General features: G+C 39.2%; 1 protein-coding gene across 4 annotated transcripts in view; it reads left to right on the top strand.

Annotated features, from left to right (window-relative positions):
• SPTLC2 (serine palmitoyltransferase long chain base subunit 2) overlaps positions 1-20,700 on the top strand; it is a 73,797-nt gene extending 53,097 nt beyond the window's left edge. For 3 of the 4 annotated variants that reach the window (XM_074824829.1, XM_074824833.1, XM_074824832.1), the window contains exons 10-12: positions 10,397-10,532; positions 13,207-13,336; positions 18,450-20,700. In XM_074824829.1, the coding sequence (XP_074680930.1) occupies positions 10,397-10,532; positions 13,207-13,336; positions 18,450-18,569 (386 nt within the window). In that variant the 3' untranslated portion in view covers positions 18,570-20,700. Of the gene's footprint in view, positions 1-10,396; positions 10,533-13,206; positions 13,337-14,350; positions 15,100-18,449 lie in introns of those variants that run through there. The other variant, XM_074824830.1, reaches the window with a different exon arrangement.
• The last annotated feature ends 338 nt before the right edge of the window (positions 20,701-21,038 follow it).

Genomic DNA, 21,038 nt, shown 5'->3' with positions numbered 1-21,038 from the left:
AGCCAACATTGGCCAGATTTGAGGCAGGATGGTCCATTAACCTTTTTTTTTTTCCTGTGGCGTCAGTAGCATTGTACTGGTTTAGTCTCTATCTCTTTAAAGCTTGAGTTTTCAGGATCTTTTAAAAGAATTTTTGCTGTAAAAAAGCTGTCTCCTGTAGTCTGATAAACGTTGGCTCAGTTTAAATCAATTGGTTTTAATACTGCTTTTACTAACTGCTTAAAATGTTTATTCATGCTGGTCTCCTTTGCACATGTATCTTATTTCAAAGTCTCTCTGCTCACATAATGAAGCCTGCTGTTTGAGGCAAAAGAGGACTAATCAAATAATTATAATACTGTCATGGCTGTGCATGGGTGAGTGGCCATTTTAGCTGATTTTATTACCATGTCATTTTGTAACATCTTTGTGTCACGATATCACAGAAAACCTTTGACATGAGCTAAGACTGTTGTGCTCACTACTGTACAGAGATTGTGACTGCTATAGAGAATTTACAGTTCAAATGATACACAGACCAGGGCAGTATGAAGAAATCAGACTTGTGTTAATACAAATACTATTTTATTGGCTGCAAGAAGGTTGGGCAATACTACCACTGTGATGTTTGGAGTTCATGTGCATCCTGATCAGTCAAGTTCTTTTGTGGTCACCAACAGAGAGTTTCTATTAATAGAATAATAAACTGCGGAACATGTGTTATTTTGAACAATTAGTAAGATCTTCTGGGAAAGTTGCCTCCATTGCAGCCTTTCAGTACTTAAAGGGGACTTATAAGAAAGATGGGAACAAACTTTTTGGTAGGACCTGTTGCAACAGGACAAGGGGTAATGGTTTTAAACTAAAAGAGGGTAGATTTAGACTAGATATAAGGAAGAAATTTTTTATGATGAGGGTGGACTCTGGAACAGGTTGCCCAGAGAGGTGATAGATGAACCATCCCTGGAAACATTCACAGTGAGGTTGGACGGGGCTCTGAGCAACCTGATCTAGTTGAAGATGTCCCTGCTCATTGCAGAGGGGTTGAACTAGATGACCTTTAAAAGTCCCTTCCAACCCAAACTATTCTATGATATTACGATGACACATTCAACCAAAGTTCTTTTAAAACCTCTGTAAGACTATATTTTAAATGGCAGTTCTTTAACAGACCATCAAGATCTTTCCAGTCACATCAAGAGACATGAACTCTTTCACGGTGAGAGCTGTTTCTCTTTATGATGGAGTTCATGGTGCAAGCAGGCTGCCTTGGAGTTCTCTAAATGCAGCTGGTGGTTGCAAACAAAATCAGAAAGTGCAAATATAAAAATACTCTGGGCTCTGGAATATGCCAGAGGCTTCAATCTCACCAGTATATATAAACTCAATGAGTACACAATACATGTACCCAGCTGTTTTTTGGCATGCCTTTAGACTCCACTGGAACTGTTTAGCTTGATAGCAAATGCAATGACAGATACTTAGCGTAAATTTTGTTTCTTGGAGACAATGCCAAGAACATCAGCCATAATTTTTCTTTTCTCCTTTTTCCATTTCTGAATCTCCTTGATTCTACCATTGCCAATTTTTTTAAATCAATTTTAACTGTTTTCCTCTCTCTTAAAGCACAGAGCATTTTTACAATTACCTCTGCAGTGGCTCCATACTCAGTACCCATGTAATCCAGGCAAATCCCGTGTATACAGTCTTGTTAAAAAGCCATAGTCATGGGGTTAACTCAGAATGGTCATGAGCCAAGCCCTTCACTACTTCTCTTAAAATAAATCATTGCTAATGCTGCTGCCATATGGCCATGAACATGAGCTCTCAGCAGTCTTTTGATTTCCTCATTCATGCTTTCAAGTGCACTGGCTCTTAAACTGGGCTTCTCCTCCTATATTATTTGTAGTTTATCTCCTAAGCGGTGAACTCAGGAAGCACACAAGTGTGTCAGAAGAATAAATAACTTGACTCAGCTGTCCAGTTAGCAGTTCCTTAGCGTCTCCTGGATGAATTAAGGATGGCTGTACCTTGATGCGGTATAGGCTTTTTCGGGGGGGAGCACATCCTGACAGCGCGTCTGCAGCTGCCCTCGGGTACCGCAGAGGGTGGCCCTGGACTCCCTCTGTGCAGCAGTGGCCCCTAGTGGAAGATGCTCGGTCCTTCTGGTGACCCCAGCCACTAGACACAAAGCCTAAAGACTCTTCCCATAGTGACTCTTCCTATTTCCAAGCTTGTTTTAAACCTGGATCCCCCCATCAGCGCTGCATAAAAACCTGAGTCGCCTCTCCCCTCTGACTGGTTTGCTAAATATTAGAATTTGAGCTATTCAGCAGTAACATAATAACATTGAGTTAAGGAATTATTCTAATTACTTTTTAAAGTTTCTCATTGTTTTGGCAGGTTCTCTTGCATTTGTGTGTGTGTGTTGGTGCTTTATAATGTAAGACTGGGGGAATATAGTATTCTGACCTATACGTTTTAATATGTCTCTGTGCAATCTCAGGTTACATTGTATAATTGTATATAATGCTTTTCTGAAGACCTGTAATGAAAATCTGTAGGTGGCATCTGAAGTGAAGGATGTAAAATTCTTGCTGCAAATATTGGCAGCAGTGCAGTGCTCACACATACAAACTTAGAGGAAGCAGATTGGTGCATGTGGAGCCATCTTGTCCCTGGAACTTAAACAATGAGATAGGAGAAGTATTGTGAAAAATAAGAAATCTTATGTAATGTATAATAAAAAAGTTTCCTTATTAGCTTTTATAGTATGATCTCTCAGAAGAAACCAGTGAAAACTTTGCTTTAAACCTCCATCTTGTTTTTGAGCTGTTGTAAATCCCCCCTTTTTTTTTTGAGGCTGAAAGAGTAGGTTGCTGTAGGAGGTGACCTTTCCATTATTGTGTAGGTGAGTGCTGCCTTTGGCAGGGTCATACATGTGAATCGATCTTGATCCCCTTTCTGCCTTGGGATGTGAGTTCATGTTATGAGTCATCTTTCTGACAGATGTTACAAGCCTCTGCTCTGGCAGATACTACCATTCCAGGTCCTTAAACATCTATTACAGCATTTTTAACAGCATTATGCTCTCCCTGTCTCCCTTAGTGCAGCTTTTCCTTAAAAGGTAAAAGTGTTGGTATTTGATCAATGTTGAACTGGAATTTTGTTTAGTGTTCCAGTGTTTTTTAGTTTGAAATCTCACTCTACTTTCTCTAGTTTTCAGTTTACTTACTATTATAGCCCTTAAATAGGTGGTACTTTTTCGAATCTGTCCTTTGCTTCCAGTCAGATATTCTTAAGTCATGCTTGTCCTTTCTGTTACCTGGCAAATCTAAAAACATTTTGCTGGGTTTTTTTCTCATTGTGCAAATGTTCTTAGAAGTCATACTGGACTTGGGCTTTTCAGGAGAAGACTTAGAGAGTATTTTCTATCTATTACATGAAAAACATGTTCATAACAGTAAAAGAGTAGTAGTGCTTTTATGCCTTCTCAAAAAAGGAATCGGTGGTTGTATTTTTTTAAAGATGAGGTATTTACAAGTATAGTGTCCAGAAAACAACTTATTAGATTGCAAAAGATCTTCATAAGCCTTCAGGATGCAACTTAGCTTCTGAAAGCTTAGTGGAGAATCTGTTAAATCAGCAAAAGAATATTGAATTCCTTGTTGAAATTTGAAAAATGCTTGTTTCCAAAGCAGAGTATGCTGAATTATGTCTTCCACTGAAACAGCCAACCAAAAGACAGAAATGTAGGAATAATAAACAGAGTGGAAGTGTAAGTCTTTGCAAAAACAAGGGGGTTTTAATGTGGAAAAATTTACAAGCTTGAATATATTATAGCATGACTCTGACTTGAAGAAACAAACTTCTGGAGAATTATATATGTAACCAAGTTTTCATCACCAGTTTACTTTGATTTAAACACTTCCAAATGTCTGAAAATACAGGCTTTTTGAAGTAGAAATAGAAACCTACACAGGTGAGCAGTCCTACAAAACTGATAGTCTTCCCAGCAAAGTATTCCTGACGATGCTAACATCAGTAAAGCTGTGTTATTTGTCAGGGTAAACTTATTGCTGGATAAATCCCTTCTTTGACTGAAATAAGCTATACCAAGAGAAATTATTCTGCCACAAATTAAGGATGGCACATCTGTCAGTAGGTGATACAGTGCTTCTCACCTCCAACACCTCTGCACTGGCAAGAGTTTGTAAGATGGGGCAAGCTTGAAAAACAGTGCAAAACAAATTACATTAGAGACTAACTCTTGTGCAAAGAATTAATGGAGTGTTTTAATCTCAAAGATGCCTTATAGCTCTGATATTAAGATTTAACTTGTCCTAATCTTCTTTACTTCTTGCAGTGATTTAAAAGATGTCTTTAATACGCTCCAGCCAATCTTCTTAACAAAACCTACTTCTTGTTAGATACACACAGAGTCTTATCAGAGGCAGTGTGCTACTATCAGAGTACATCTTCACAAGTTTTCTCAGAATTCTTACAAATCTCTGCTAGTAAATGTTTTCATTTTGTTGATTGCATAATGAAAACTAGAACTGAGGGTATTCCGTTATGTTAGAGTGAGCTGTTATTGAGAGACTAATTGGGGCAGTAAATACATATCGCAAGTGGAATGATTCTACATGTACTAAATAGCAATCTATTCGTATCATGAGCTTTTTTCTAAATTTTTCATAGAATCATTACAACCAAAGCTGTTAGCCTTCAACTGGTATGTAAGATAAAGGCATGAAATTGCTCAGTTTAGCCTCATTGTCCTTGTTCACAACAAAAAAAAATAGGTTAAATTAAGATTGCAAGATTAAAACTCTGTGTCAAACAGCTACAAGATAAGTTAATGAAAGAATATATAGTAACTTCATCATATCTATCTAATTTGAACTGGTATTTGTTGACCAACAAGAGCTGTATTGCAGCTTGTGCATACAGTTAACAGTTTCACTGCTCAGGAACCATTTTTAAAGATGAGTCCTACTCTGTTGCTTTGCAGTCTATTTGTTTACAGTTTAAGTAATTCTTATAAAGCTTCCTTTGTATTGCAGGTGACAGTGATCCTTAGTGTGACAAGCAGCTAAAATCCTGCTGTGGTTTTTTTTTTGCCCATCTGAAGTTGGTTTGCCCCTCTGGAGTTCAGTGTCAGTCAGTAGTCTGTTTGTGTACAATGCAGCATGCCTTTTATTTCTCAAGAAGCCTTGCTGATGAAGTGTTGCATTGTTTAGAAGGACAGATTTGTGGTTGCTCTCCAATTACTGCCTAGAGATCACAAGATGGGGGGAAAACAAATACATCCTGGTTGAACTCAATTTTCTTTTGAGTCCAATACCATCTATGATAACTTGTTCATCAGCCTTAATAGATGACAGGAATGTTACAAATACTAGATCTTTGTGGCAGAGTAACTTCCACAAATTCTAGGACTTCTTTGTTCTTTGTAGAGATGATTTTTTTTTTTAACATGGAATAGAGAAGTTACACAGATCTGAGCTCTAAGAAGTGTCTTTTTTTTTTTTTTCCCAAAGACTAAATTCATCCTGGCCTTGCAAAAATTTTTGATTGCTGAGCAATTGCTGTGTATTTGTTAAACTGCTTTTTGCAAATTAAGGGTTGTCTGAGAATCTTTGCAGTATTTGGACTATTAGTTTAAGCATGAACCTCTATGATGTAAAAAGCAGTGAGGCTAAATACAGATGAGTTTCTCTGATATGCCTCTTTAATAAACCCATTGCAAGAGGAATTTAGATTTGGTGTGGTGGAACGTGCAGTCCCCTTTTTGTTTTGCAGGTAACTATGGTAAGTATCAACTTAATTTCTGCTTCAAGAAGAAATTTGCTTAAATATCTCCAAGATAATGTTTGCACAATAACTTCTGACTTTCTGAGCAATATAACTTATAAAGCAGGGGCCTTCACAAGTGATGAAATATCATTCTTTTAGCCTGTGGGAATCTGTCCTGGCAGAGATACTAATTTACTTTCCACTAGGGTTGTGGGGAATATGCATCTCATGTGCCTTTAGATACATAATGGAATCTAAAGTGCTCTCTCTAGGGTGTTGGAATTTTTTTTTTTTTCAGGGAGATGCCATCTGCATTTTTTAAAGAATATTGCTTGCCTTACATATTTGTAAGACTTGATAAATTGTATCGTAAAATGTCAGAAAAGAGAAATATTCTCCCTTAGCCCAAATCCAGAAACACCATCTTTTGAAGCTTGTTTAGAAGTGGGCAAAAGTTTGCTGTTCATATTGGACAGTATGTGCTACATAGTGGAAGAATGGTAAAAATACTACAGCCAGTCAGCCGTTACTTACTGTATTGGTTCAGCTGATAGTCCTGAACCCTTCTGCTGCAGAAACTCTAAAGCCTGACTTGTCTGTTGTGTTAAGTTGCTTAGGGTTTATAAATGCAAAAGCATACATGTGGCATTCTTGGCCATGTAGAGTAGATAACAACCACGATGTTATGGGCAATACCTTAGAGCAAAAGGTTTGAGAGGAGCTCTGAGTGACTTCCTCAGCAAAGCTTCTGCTGATCTGGGAGTTCACACTTGGTTATTAGCACCTGGGCTAGGATAACTGCAACTCTGTACCATGTATTCTGCACTTAAAGTGTACAGTAAAACAAATGTTGGTATGAAAATGAGCAATGCCAATTTAAAGTGACTGCCTGTTATCTTGGACTGGTATAAGGTTATCTCAAGTAAAAGCACGTTCCTCTTCAGTCAGCTATAAATATTCAGCCCATCTTAGCTATCCAAGCAGAGGCAATTGTTGTATTTCTTTTCTCTGTTCTTTTTCTTTATCTGCTGAGTCCACACAGCTACAGCTCTGAGTTGAGGGTGGTAAAGGGAGAGTGTTTCTCCCCTTTAAGTGGCATGTGACCTTTTACTTTTGATGCAGTGGCAGCATGTTCTTTAGGGGATACATGTTGGCTTTAGACTAAATGATGCCCAGGCTATTACAAGCAAGAAAGTGTTTTACTAGATTGCAAGAGCAATCTTGTTATGACTGCAGTGAACTTGCAAAAAGAAATAAAAGCAAAGGAGAAGTTATTAGTTAATCCTCTAATTCCACTGTAGGTCTGTCAGTAGCTAGTTTAAGCCATTTACAGGACCCATAAGAGACTTCAGATCAGTTGCTCTGATAAGGGGTTCTAGTCTTCTAACCTTTTGAAGAACTCTGTTCCAGTAATCCTCCTTTTCTTCCCCCTTTCCTTCCCTCCCTGAAGGTCATCACATTCCAGTTTCCTAGATGAAAGGATGTTACCAGAATTGTTGCACAATTCCTATGTGAGAACAATTGACAGGGTGGTGTCTCAGCTGGCCTTTTTTGGGTGGTCTTAAAAATGAAGCTGCATACTGCCAAGAAAGCCAGCTGCAGTCCTGGCAGTCTTTTGAGGCCTACAGTTGAGCAGATATGGACAGAACTCTGAGCTTCAGAAGGTGTTTGGGCTGGGAGGGGATTTGGAGGTCCTGTCTGAATGCTCAAGCACTGTTTGGGTACAGGTGGGACTAACAGTGGTACCTAGTCACTGCTGTCTCCAGGCACTGCTTGGTTTGTCTCTGTGGTCTCAGAAAACATGGTAAAACTGTAGTAGCAGTTAACAGCCTGCTACGCTACTGTGTACCGGTGCGGCTGAACCAGCAAATACTAAGAGCTGAACTCTGGGTGTATGCTTGTTGCATAACATTGCAAACCCTATTCAATTAGCATGTGGCATCACTCTTCAAGTGCAGGAATTTGTAGCGGAGTAGGAGACTAAATGTGTTGGAGTGCAGACGAGAGTAGTTGCACAGGATGCAGGAAGAAAGGGAAGTGGAGGGCAAAGAACCTGTGCCCAGTTCTTGTTCGATTCCTGGTGCTTTGCTTCACCACAACTACCACAACTTCAGAAGATGGTAATGACATGTGGTGGGTAGTGATAAGACACCACTGAATATGTTTTCAAGTTCTTGGTAATATTGTTGTAGCCATGGGTGACAAGTTTTTAGTGAGGTACTAATTTCATTATTAGACTGATGGTTCTGGAGCAAAGTAAAAGCTGACAGGCTTTTGAGACCCACAAATCTGAAGAAGGCAAGTGTTTTCCAAATCTGTCAGTTGCTGTAGTAGGTGATTACATCTCTGTAGAGAAGTGAAATCTGAAAGACTTGTGCATGAAACTTGTTTACATCTCAAAGCACTCTTCAATTTGTAAGGACAAATCTAGAATCATAAACTACTTTTATGGGAAAGAGTTTAAGGAGGACTGTGAAGCAGTTGCCAACTACAAATTAAGGTTGCTCTTTAATCTTTAGCCTGGAAGGCTCCCAACAACTTGGAAAAGGGGGTGAATGTGGAGGGGAAAACTATAAAGGTGCTTACATTCCTTCTGCTTGAAGCACTGTAAACTCATTGCTTGATGGGAGCATGGAGAGAATGATTATATGGGAGAAGCTGTATTCCTGGTTTGGAAGAGGGGCTGATCACAGGAGTTGTATCCAGCTGTGTACGTTAACTTACTACTCTCATAGTGGTGAAATCTCATGTGTATTTTGATGGGATTGTACATCGTTGATTTGAGATGTTGTCAGAAGTTGTGCATGTCTGTATAGGAGAAAGGCAGATGCAGCTTTCTTGGAAGGTACCATAGTAGCTTTTTTTCTGCATGTTGATTGCTCTGGACATTTGTGTTTTTATTGTTTGTCTCAATGTTAGAAATGCAAGTAGTGGCTTTTGGCCCAGTACCTGTAGTATCTTGTAGCAGGCCTGTTTCTTTTTATTTTGTTGGGTTGTTGGGGTTTTTTTTGAACCTCACTTAGCAGTCTTGGGTATTTTAAATCACCAAATAATTGGTTTAGAGAACCACAAGAGAAAGCTGGGTCCCTACTAGAGGGTCTGATCGATGTGAGCCAATGAAAAAAGTGAGTTTCATAAGCACAAGATGCCATTGTATTTTACTGAAATCTTACTGCTTTTTAGGGAAGAATAATTAAGCTTCTGCAGAAACTCTGGGGGAGAAAAGATTGAGAAGTGGAGAAAAGATTAAGTTAGTGAAGAAGAAATGTCTTAAATGGCAGTGAATGCTGTTAAAAATACCAGCTCCTACCCACTAATGATAGGCCAGGTTTTGCAAACTTAACAGGTTTCATCCTTTTTTCTCATGCTTTACCTTTGGAATTTTGCCTTCGATTGCATGGTTGTGGGTGGAATGTCTGATACTTTTGGGACAAAAACTATATAGGTTCTTAATTACATTTGTTCTGACCTGGAGCAGAGCTATGTGGGTGATGTTTCTTTGAGACCTGGTGTTCCTTTTGGTTAATCACTTTGTTATCTACAACTTTAAAGGAAGATGATTAATATCTAGCAGCCAACTTCACTATGTGGCATAGATCTGCACTGCTATAGATTTAATGCTTCAGTATATGAATCACCCATCTGGTGAAATCAGTGTTTGGATAATCAATTATCCAGAAATGTACTCTGTGGACCAGAGACAAGTAATTATAAATGTTACTTATTATAGTCTCATCAATGGCATCGTGCTCAATCTCTTAAACACATTAGATTATTCATTCACCAGAAATGCATTATCATCTGCTTAGGTGAGATGGTGTGGAACTTTTTCTGGGCAATACAGAAACCTAGTACACTGTGCTAGGCTACAATTTAATTAACTGATAAATAGGTTGTCCTATGCATATCTGAGTAGCTGAAATACTTAAATTATACTAGCTGTCTAATGTCTTGTATGGTAATTGTGACAAATGTCAAAAAAAAAAATCCCTACAGAATTGGCTGAATACGTTATAAATTGGCTGCTGCTGCTTATGCAAAGTGAGCTGAGTTGTCAGAATTAATCAGTTTAATTTAAACACAGCTCATTTTAACTGAAAAAGGTTAGGGAGTAGCCACATGATCAGTTCAACAAGCAGGTCTAAGGAGGAAAGTAGTAATTTCCATTAATACAGATTAGCAGGATAAAACATGGTGAACAGCCCCAGTTGATTCAATAGGTTTCCATTAATTATTTGAAGTATAAGCAAACTCTTCAAGATGCAGATACCAGTGAATTCTGAGCAAATTCTGAATCTTGTTTAAAAGCAGGTAACTGCCTTGTTTTGCCTGGTGGTACTTGATTAAAAACCTGATATGGAAAGAACAGGGAGTGTTTGGACTTGATGGTTGTGCTTGTCTTAGTCCATTTGGCTATACCCTTATCAGGAAATGAGTGATTAATCTTGATTACATGAGGGAGAAAGACTGCAAGTTCTAGTTTGTATTTAATTTTAACACTTCCATAAGCACAAGTGGTACATTCATAGTTTGTACTTGAGCTAGAGGTCTTGTGTTGCAGTTACGCATGTTACTTATGACTATTGTGTTCACGGTCTTATCTTAATTTCTTTTCTAGGGAAAGCACGTGTGCAGCAGCTAGCAGAGAACACAAGATATTTCAGGAGACGGCTGAAAGAGATGGGCTTTATCATCTATGGAAATGAAGATTCCCCTGTTGTGCCTCTGATGCTGTACATGCCAGCAAAAATTGGGTAGGTTTAGCAGGGTAACTTCTCATCCCTCTTCTTTGAAGCTAGGGTAGTACAAGAATATTAAGACTTTTCTAAATATAAGAAAAGACTGGTTTGATTTTTGCTTTTATGATCATTACTGAGTCTTATAAAACATAGAAACTTCCTATAAGTGATCTTGAGAAAATAGAGGCTTGTAGCTTGTGGCAGCAAGAAATCACTTCAGGGAAGCAATTTTACCACTACATGCCATGTTATAAAAGTTGGGGTTTTTTTTCATTTTATTTATATGTAAAGTGTATATGTATGCTGAAGAGAAGCACATTGAATGGAGATTAACATTAAAAGCCACTGGAGGAATCTTTCAACCAGCTCCTGTATCAGAAGTAGCCAACATTTCCATAGATAAACTCTGAAAATTAAAAAAAAAAAAAAAAAAAAAAAAAGCAGGCAGGTGGGACGTGGTGGGACACAGCAACCTGTATTTGATGAATCCCAAGTTTTTTAAGATGTGTGGTTTTAATAGCTCAGGTATTGTTACTGTAAATACTAGTAGAACTGTAACACATAGATTTATAAATGCTTATGAACTTGTGGGCTGCTGTGTGGATAATTAAGGCTAAAATTCTGCAAACAGGATATAATGTATATATTAAAAATTTGTGCAACATAAAAGCCTGATTTCAAAGGCAACTTGGTTTTGATAGCTGCTTCTCAGTGTCCATGCATAATGCAGTGCTCAACCAGCACTTTCAAATTTGGAAAGCACAGCTTCATTTTAAGCCATACGGAACATCTCTAGTGCTCTTCTAGCTCAGTTAGGTTCACTCTAAGTACTGTGGTTCTGTGAGGGAACACTTTCCAGCACTTTGTATGCAGCTAGATAGATTCTTCCTTCACCCTTCTCAGTATAACCAAATTTAAAAGGCCTGTAACCTTTATGGGCGGTGTAGAGTCTGCAGTGTGTGCCATCCAGCACACAGAGGCGTGCTGTTTCTATCACCCAGCTGCTCTACCAGTCAGTAAAATCTTTTCACTGGAAATGTTCATGGAAATATTTATTAGCTGAGCAGTTAGGCCAGTAAATTAAAAAATGAGCAAGAACACAGATCTCTGTTAGCCCTTAGGATCTACATCAGGTCTATTTCATCCTTTCTTTGTCTTTTGTAGTCTGTTTTTAAAATAGTCTGAGTACTAAATGGGTACAAAATTAAGTGTATCAGCATGCACCTATTTATAAGGAAAATAGTTTAGCATGTTGTGATTTAACCCCAGCCAGTAACTTAGCACCACACCGCTACTCTCTCAGTCCACCCTGGTGGGATGGGAGAGAGAATCAGAAGAGTAAAAGTGAGAAAACTCATGGATTGAAATAAAGACAGTTTAATGGGGAAAGCAAAAGCTGTGTCCACAAGCAAAGCAAAATAAGGAATTCATTCACCATTTCCCATCAGCAGGCAGGCGTTCAGCCATCTCCAGGAAAGCAGGGCTCCATCGTGCGTAACGGTTACTTGGGAAGACAAACGCCATCACTCCGAACGTACCCCAGTGCCGCCTCCTTCCCTGAGTGTTATATGCTGAGCATGACATCACATGGTCTGGGATATCCCTTTGGGCAGTTGGGGTCAGCTGTCCTGGCTGTGTCCCCTCCCAATTTCTTGTGCACCCCCAGCCTCCTCGCTGGTGGGGTGGTGTGAGAAGCAGAAAAGGCCTTGGCTCTGTGTAAGCACTGCTTAGTGGTAACAAAAACATCTCTGCATTATCAACACTTTTCAGTACAAATCCAAAACATAGCCCCATAGTAGCTACTATGAAGAAAATTAACTCTATCCCAGCCAAAACCAGCACATAGCAGAAGTAAAATGCAGAAAATTTAAAAACCTAATAAATGGATGTTATTTTTATACGTTCTTATAAGCCTCTTAAGTTCATTGCTACTTCTCAAGGCAAAGTAGTTTCAAAAAAAGATTAACCATTTCCTGTGGCTTATATAAACACCCACAATTGCACTGCCATTCCAGAAAGGATCTAGATCTTCGTGCCTCTCATCACATAAATCACAGCCACTAATTTCTTTAATCCCCATTGTTTTGTTGAAGATACTGTGTGACAGTTGTATGAGGTTTTTGCACCTTCCTTAAAAATAGTTGGTATTGGATTAGATGATCTCGATTTACTGTGGCAATTCCGTGGTTCCCATGATAGGCACTTAGAAAGTGTTACATTCTGTGACACCACCATGTACTTTAATTGAATTAAATTGGTGAAAACAAACCATCTTGAAAATGCAGAAGAATCTGCTTTGGGGGATTGCAGCATGGGGCATTCCTTGTATAGTCAAACTTCTGAGCCAAAATCCCTGTTTCCTCTCAGAAAGATTTCCAAGCTTAGGTTACAAATCCACTTAGAAACAGCCTGCTAAAAGACCAGCCTCTGCCACATATAATCTTTCAGCTTTGTTAGAACTTAATACAGTGAAATCTTTTGAGGAGGACCACCTTGCGATTGAATTAAAAAAAGGCTTTTGTGAACAGGCATTCTGCCTCTAAAAGAAAACACTGGCAGCTCCAATTTGTGGTCTTACAGGCTTGCTTCAACAAAGGTCTGCATGCGTTAACATACTGAGACCTTCATGCTGCTGCTGCTTTGCCTCCACTGATATCATTCTGACGATCTTTCTTGTTCTTTCTGTCAGTGCATTTGGGCGTGAGATGCTGAAGCGGAACATCGGTGTTGTGGTTGTGGGCTTCCCTGCCACCCCCATCATTGAGTCCAGAGCCAGATTCTGTTTGTCTGCAGCTCATACCAAAGAGATGCTTGATACGGTAAGTGTTTCATCTTGTGTTCCTTCTTCTCGTGCCTTCTATAAACAGATAAAACAATTGTCTATTTTTTGTAGACTGGTTCAGTGTTTGGTATACAAACTAGTTGAACCTAACGTTCAAAGCCTTGTGTAGTAGAGCTGGCGATGATGCCATCTCTTTTCTTGCTTCAACAATGCAGAATGGCTGCCTACAGTAAATCTCAGGGACTTTCTTTTCCTATTTTAAATGATGTGAGAGAGTGTCTCATTCCATTGGGACAATACTTTTTCCCCTCTTAAGAGTCTCTACCTTCCACTGAATCTTTTAGAAGGAAAAAATTCTGCTTCTTCTAGATGCAGAAGGTAAGGGAAGAAAAAAGCCTGAGAACCTCCAAAACATTTATATTCTTCTCAAAAGCAAGTGCAAACCTCAGCACGTGATTACCAGTGAGAACTTTTATTCCAAAGATTATTGTTCCAGTTTTTGTTTACAGCTTCAGAGCACTGTATCTTAAATGATCCTGTCCTAAATGAGTCTGTGTCATGTGCAATGACTCCTGCCTGCACTAAGCGTGTTCCAGCGGGAATAGAGGTCCCCTCTAAGGAGGCCTGCATTACAATTAGGAGATGCTGCCTTAAAAATTAAGGATGGAAGTTAATCTCTGACTAATATAGGTGAAGGGGGATTATATGAATAAACCTGACTATCCTCATTATGTTTTGGTGTGGGTGGTAACTACATTCATTTTTGAGTCTTCTGAATAATCTGATGGACATGTACATGGGCTGTCTTAGGCTCTGTCAAAGTTTTCCATTGTATTCTTTTCCCCACTTTGCTGTTCTGTGACTTAGAACCTAAGCTAGGTTGAGTCATGACCTTGGACTTCAGGAGAGTAGACGCTGTCCTGTTCAGAGACCTGCTTGAAAGAATCCCAAAGGATGAGGTCCCGAAGAGAGGAGGTGTCCAGGATAGCTGGTTGATTTTTTTTTTTTTTTTTTTTTTTTTTTTATTCCGCCCCCCCATCCTGACTTACAGGAGAGAAAATGTAGTGGGAAGCCTGCACAGATGAACAAACCCAACAAAAACATAAAATGGAAGCATGTAAGAGGTGCAACCCAGGAGGAATAGAGAGACAGTGCTGAGCATACAGTCAGGAAAGCCAAAGTCCATGTGGAACTGAGTCTATCAAAGGACATGAAATGCAGCAGGCAGGGCTTTCGTGGGGACATTAGTAGCAAAAGGAAGAGCAGAGAAAATGTGGGGCTGCTGCTGAATGACATAGGGATCAGGTGACATGCAAGAGGCCAGGGTACTCAGTGCCTTTGTTACCTCAGTCTTTACTGATGAGTCTTGCCTTCAGTAATCCTGGGCCCATGAGGTCAGTGGAAAACTATGGAGCAAAGACAACTTACCCTTGGTGTGAAGGAGAATCAAATAAGGGAACTTTTAAACAAAGTGAACATACACAAGTCTGGGACCTGATAGGATGCACCCACAAGTATTGAGGGAGCTGGCTGTCACTGCAAGGCCACTCTTGATTATCATCTTTAGAAGATCATGGTGACTGGGAGAGGTTCCTGAGGATTGGAAGAAAGCACATGTAACCACTGACTTCAAGAAGGGCAAGAAGTGTGGAACTGCAGGTTGAGAAGCCTCACCTTCATCCTTGGGAAGATGATGGAGAAAAAAAAAATCCTTGAAACTATTTTCAAACATTTTATGGGCAAGAAGGTGATTGGGAGTAGTTATCATGGAGTTATGAAAGGGAAATCACGCACAGTGTCCAGATATGATGAGGTGGTAACACTTCAGTACATGAACAGCAAATGTGACATACAAACAGATATTTACTAATTGCTTGGGAAAAAAAAAATCAAACTTTTCACACTTCACTGCCACAGAACTTTCAAATCAACAGCTGAAAATAGCTCTTTTTTTTATTATTATTTTGGTTTTGTTAGGAAAAATAGTAAGGTGGTGGGTGGTGTGTGCAGGTTAGTAATGTTTATTTAGTGTCGTTCTTTATCAGTTAAACAACCTGCCATGTATCTGTGGTGCTGTAGTTGCTGCTTCTGAGTTGTTTCTGCCTTGTAAGACCTGAGAGATTCTGCACTGACACTCTTAACAGCAGATTGCTTAAGAAGTTACTTCCCAGCTACTTGTCCTGCTACTCTTCCCATAATTATCCCAATTCCGTTGTTTCTGTTACAAACAAAAATTCTGAAACGGTATGTTTGGACAAGGCCCTCTCCTTCCCTTTCTTTCCCCCCCATATAAAATGAATAGTATCAGGGACTTGGCTCAGAGCATGGTAATAGAACTGAGAGCATTGACACAAATGGAGAAGCAGTAACTTCTGGCCAGGTGGACATGGAGGAGTGCATGCGAAGGAGGTGGGAGGAGGGAAAAGAAAGAAAACTGAAGTCTCTGAAATCATATTGTTGCAAACTGAGCTACAACTGAAACCATGCAGACTTGATGTGCTGGCACTACCTGAGTAATCATGAAGCCTTGCTGTTGATTGGATTCTTGGTCTTCTCTCTTAGTGACTGGCTGGAGTCTTTACCGTAACAAGCTGCTTTTGCAGGGTCTATATAAGTATTATATTTGCTCTCTTCCAAAATCAATCTGTAACTTTTATTACTCTGCTAAAAAAAAAGCTTTTTTCCTGTCAATTCACTTACAAGTCTTTCTGTTTTCCAGAAAATGTTTCAAGTTTTGTGAATTTAACTCTAAAGACTCATTTCTAGAGTACCTCTGTAGGTGCTAAATGCTCTAAATCAAGGAAATGCTTGTTTAATATATTAGGGCTTGTCTGCCTAAGAAAATTAATCTGGGACAAAATGAGGTGTGAATTTTGAAGTGAATGAAGAAATCCTGATTTAGCTCAGTATGTGGAGGCTTTGTTCCAAGTTAGTGTAATCCACTTCAAGGTTTAAAACAGCTGCATGCTCTGAACCCAGAACACTGGCAAGAGGAGTTAATAAGGAGCAAGCCTTTGTGTCAGTGACTTTGTGTTGTGTTTTCTAGTGATGCAGTGAAAGGGGATTGATTTCAGGCAGCTAATCATTAAGGCAACCCTCAGATCTGATTCCCTTGCTGAACTGTGGCAACAATATCCAGGAAGAAAAAAAACCTGAAATTAATAGACTTTGAGAGAGCTGGCAGAGAGCTTCTTCAAGTCAGTGACAGAGAGGAGAACTTGGTAGCCCATCTGTGTGTGCTGCATGGATGCTAACTAGGGCTGTTACAGCATCTTTTCTAAACAGAATTTATTCAGGTTTGGAGCATGGGTAGGAGAAGCTTGTCTTGTAAATGCTGATATTTGTAATGCTCTCTTGTTCTTACTAAATAAACCCACATGATGGGGAACAGTTCTCAGTTACAATTTTAACTGTTTTACATAAATAGAACTTCCTTGCCTGAAAATATTTGGCTCAGGATCAGAGTGAAGTCCCTCATAACCTGCATCCCTGTGGGCTGGTGCTTTCTTTTTAGTGATGAAAATATATTACACTCTCCTGAAGTCAGAGTTCACCAATGCCATTTCCTTTGTAGTCTTTACTGGTCACATGGTCCTTTTTGTTTTAAATTAATAAAATCCTAAATCTGCATTCAAGAATAACAGTTAACAGACTCTTTCAACAGAAATTCAACCTTAAATTGTTTCCATATGGGATCTTTACTTAAAGCTCTGGCAAACTGTGCCCACAGTTTTGTTTTGTTTTGTTTTTACCGAGGTCCAACTTCTGGCTTTGTCATTCACCCAGATTTTAAGAGTGGAGAGGTTTTTGCTGCCAGATATAACACGCATGAGGGGCCATTGTTTAAAGAAACAAAAACTTGGAACTATCTATTCAGGAAGGAAAAACATGTAGGGATATTAACCTCTGTCTGCCAGCTAGTCTCAAGAGACAGGCATTTGACCCAGAACATGTTAAAATTGGAGCATTAATGTTGAATTAGTGGCATTCTGAAGGAATGCTGAGTGTACCTATTTGAATAAGTTTACAGTTCAAGGGAGTGCAGAATGCCAGCCTTTGAGTTCAAAAATCACATTGGATTTGGAAATCATCTTCTGAACTGATTTGTCACTTGCCTATATAAGATAAAGAGCATCACATACGGTTACAGATTTCTCTGCAGCAACTGTTAATTTTGTACCTTGCTCCAGGAGTGTTCTGTAGAGAAATTAATTAAAGTTTAGGGTTTGGCATTTAACAAAGCCTGTTGTGAACCAGTGTCTTATCAAAGAGATTGCAACATAAAGTAAGTATGATTAACTGAGCCGGGACTTTACTCATTTCTTATGCTAGCAGATGTTTGATCTCTGGTAAACTTCATAACATTTGCACTCAGGTCAAAACAGTGAAAACTTTTGTTAGCTGGCTAGCAGTGTTCTGGGCCATCAGTTGCCTGAGTGTTGCCTTTGTGGCAACCTCAGTCACTGGGACTTGCTTTCTAGGGAGAAAATGCTTGGGATCCTACCCAGAATAACTTTTTTTAATTCCTTGGATTGGCTGGTAAAAATCTCCCGTGCAATATTGTTTACAATACAGAGCTTGCATCTCTAGTAATATGTGGACAATGCAAACTAATAAATGTAAATATAACAGATGCATTAATAGAATTTGTCAGTACAGTATTGCAGTTTGCCTTTCGTTATCTTGCAATTTAAAAAATACAGTAGGTCAGAGATGGTATACTAACACACATGTTGTTTTCATACTGAATGATACATAAAGAGGAGTCAAACCTCCATGTGCATATTTTTTTCTGCTTTAGCTTTATTACCTTCAAGAACACTGTTCTCAGTTTTTCTGTCTATGAATAGTCATGGCTTTTTTTGGGATGAGTGTGAAATTTGAGTTAGTATTGCTGGATTTTATGATCCTGCCTTGGAAGGAAAGTAGTCAGATGGGTGCAGAGTCACTCTTGGTTAAGTGACCAGTGCTGCTGACTTGGTCTTGAGACTTCCAAATGCTAAAATCAAAACCAGATCCTATGGACCTCTGAAGCTACAGACTTCTAGCACAGTAAAATCTCACTTAAGTAAAATGGCTGTCAGAGTAGTCTGCAGGCATGCAAAAAGGAAGATGTGCTGATAACTTGCTTGCATGTGTCTCTTTCTCAGGCTTTAAAAGAAATCAATGAAGTTGGGGATCTTTTGCAACTGAAATACTCCCGTCACCGATTGGTACCTCTCTTGGACCGGCCATTTGATGAGACAACATACGAAGAAACAGAAGACTGAACTCCCTCCATGTGCATTGGTGGGAGGGACACACCCCGTGGGACACTCGCTGGCACACAGGCCACAGCGTCCATGAACAGCACACTTATGACTGCTTAGCATAAAAGACATTTCCTCACAATACTGAAGTGGCTCTAAATGGCATTTTGTAAATAGGGAGAGGAGAAAAAGCTTTGATTCCTGTGTCTTTGGGGTCTGGCCCTAGAGGTGCTTGGCTTTATTTTTCCTTGTTGCTTTTTTAATTTATTTGTCTCAATGAGTTCACAGCAACCCGAGTTGGCTGTGGCTGATCAGCTCAGACTTTGTGTGCACTATTAGCTTCCCAAATGCTGGCTGAGATGATGTGAGCATGTGTGACGCTGGCATGGCAGCATTTCCAGTGTCACTGCTAGGTGTCTGACCTTCCCAGTAAGGAGTGAGCTGACCTGTCTGTTCTTGGAGACTTCCTAGAGAAACTGTTGATTGCCAACTTTGACATATTTAACAAGATAGATAATCAACCAAAGTTTTTTTTTTTTTTTTTCTTTTGCAGTTACTTGTGTTTAAAACTTGAATTTAGCATTTTTAAAATAAATGTGTTGTTGACATGTCACTGACAGGGCCATTGTTCCCAAACGTTATTTAGTTTTGTAAGCCACAGGCAGAAGGACTTCTGGGACTCTAGCCTCTTTTCCTTCCCAGTATGGATACCAGATTGTCTCCTGGTTTTGACACTAATTGTCCTCTTGATACAGGGTAAGTGATGGAGAGGGTTTTTGGTTTGGGTTTTGGTTTTTTTTTTTTTAAATGGACTGTGTTGTCTTCCTTCTGACATACTTCTGTTTAAAAAAAAAAAAAAGGTGGCTTTAGTGTGTGTTGCTTTCTCACCTTCAGGTTAACTTCTCTTGCTTTAGAGCTCTCATAAAACCATGAACAAGTCACTGCTAAGTTCTAGAAGGGGGCTTTGGGGATTAAGTAAACCATAGCAAGCCCTGTGCTTCTTGTTGTGACCAGAACCCCTCAATAAGCAGGCCTATACCATGGATGACTGTTAGGAGAACTTATTTTCTGCAGACCTGTGAAAGACTGATTGCTGCCTTTTTTCATGCTAATTCACTGTTTCTTGTCATATATGAGGTGTTCTTCATTGGCCTTGTTGTGCAAGGCTTTTATGCAAAGAGCATAGACAGCTTGGATCTTGTATCATACATTACATTTCAGCTAGCCAACAAAGTCTCAGCTGGCAGCTGTGTAGGCTTTCCCTGAAGAGAGAATGTCCTCACAATTGTATTTAGTTTATTCTTTTCATTTCTGTTACAGTGAGATCAAATTAATGTTCACTGAGCAAGTTGCTGTTTGAAATCTTTATTTGCAAGTTCCACACTGTCTTACTCTGATCAAAGTTTAAAATAGACACCTTTGCTCTAGCACACCTTAGAGATGATCTGCTACTTAGTCATTGCATCTTGAATTCTTTCAGCTAACAAAATTGATCATTGAAGAGGTACCAAAAATTTTATAACAGGAGTCAGTTGCGGTATAAGTTCGTTTCTGTATTTTATACCTTCAACATACAGGTTTTCTGCAAAGACAGTGAAACTTTAACATAGTGTCAGCTGGGTTAGCATGATGCTTTTTGCAGGTGACAACTTTTTAAACAGATCCTTCATAGTAATGCTAAAGCAAAGTGCTTTAGCTCAAATCTATTTGCCTGGTGCTGCAAAAAAAATAATTTTTTTGAGTTCTTTTATGTTTACTCTGCAACTAACAGGGAAGGAGCACTTTGGTCACTAGAACCAGAAGTTCTGCAAATACATCTGGTGATTTAAAGCAAAATTAGCTTCTGTTTTATAGAACATCTATCTCTGTGTGTTTATAGATCATGTTCCATTTTAATGTAGCAGAACTTCAAAACACTGATTCAGTTTTTTACCATTGCCTTTCAGAAATTAAATTAGATGAGAAGAACTAAAATTGACTGTTTCAAAATAGGTCCAGATAACTGTTTCTTAGTCCACTAATGTTGATTTGCTTGCCTTCTGGAGCAAAGTGTGTGCACAGACCACTAAGTCCACCTGTATGTAGAACTTTGATAGCTACGGAGTAGTCTAATTTGTACAGCCACAGAGTAAACTGTAATTACATGATCTTACTTTCTTGCCTCCATTCTGCCCAGGACTAGCTCTAACATTCCAGCAGATGACCTGATTTCTGACTTCAAGAAGCTTTACCTCAAAGAATTACTGCTTTTTTTTTCTTTCTGAATTGTAGTAGGGAACAAGGGGAAGTTAGTGCAGGAAGCCTTGACTCCAGCCTTGGTCCTGTTGATTTGATCATTGAATGGTTTAAGATCAGACAAAACCAACCAACTTGAAAGCATAGGCACGGGTCAGTAGGGAGCTGTTTTGAGCATTCCTGGATGTACAGCGTGCTTGTGTCTGCTGTGTGGTCAAGTCAGTTTGAAAACTGATGTATTAAGTTAGAAGTGGG

Source organism: Strix aluco, chromosome 4 (assembly GCF_031877795.1).
Source record: "Strix aluco isolate bStrAlu1 chromosome 4, bStrAlu1.hap1, whole genome shotgun sequence".
NCBI classification, from domain to species: domain Eukaryota; kingdom Metazoa; phylum Chordata; class Aves; order Strigiformes; family Strigidae; genus Strix; species Strix aluco.
The sequence above is the reverse complement of the archived record's forward strand: the minus strand, read 5'-3'. Positions and strand labels throughout refer to the sequence as shown.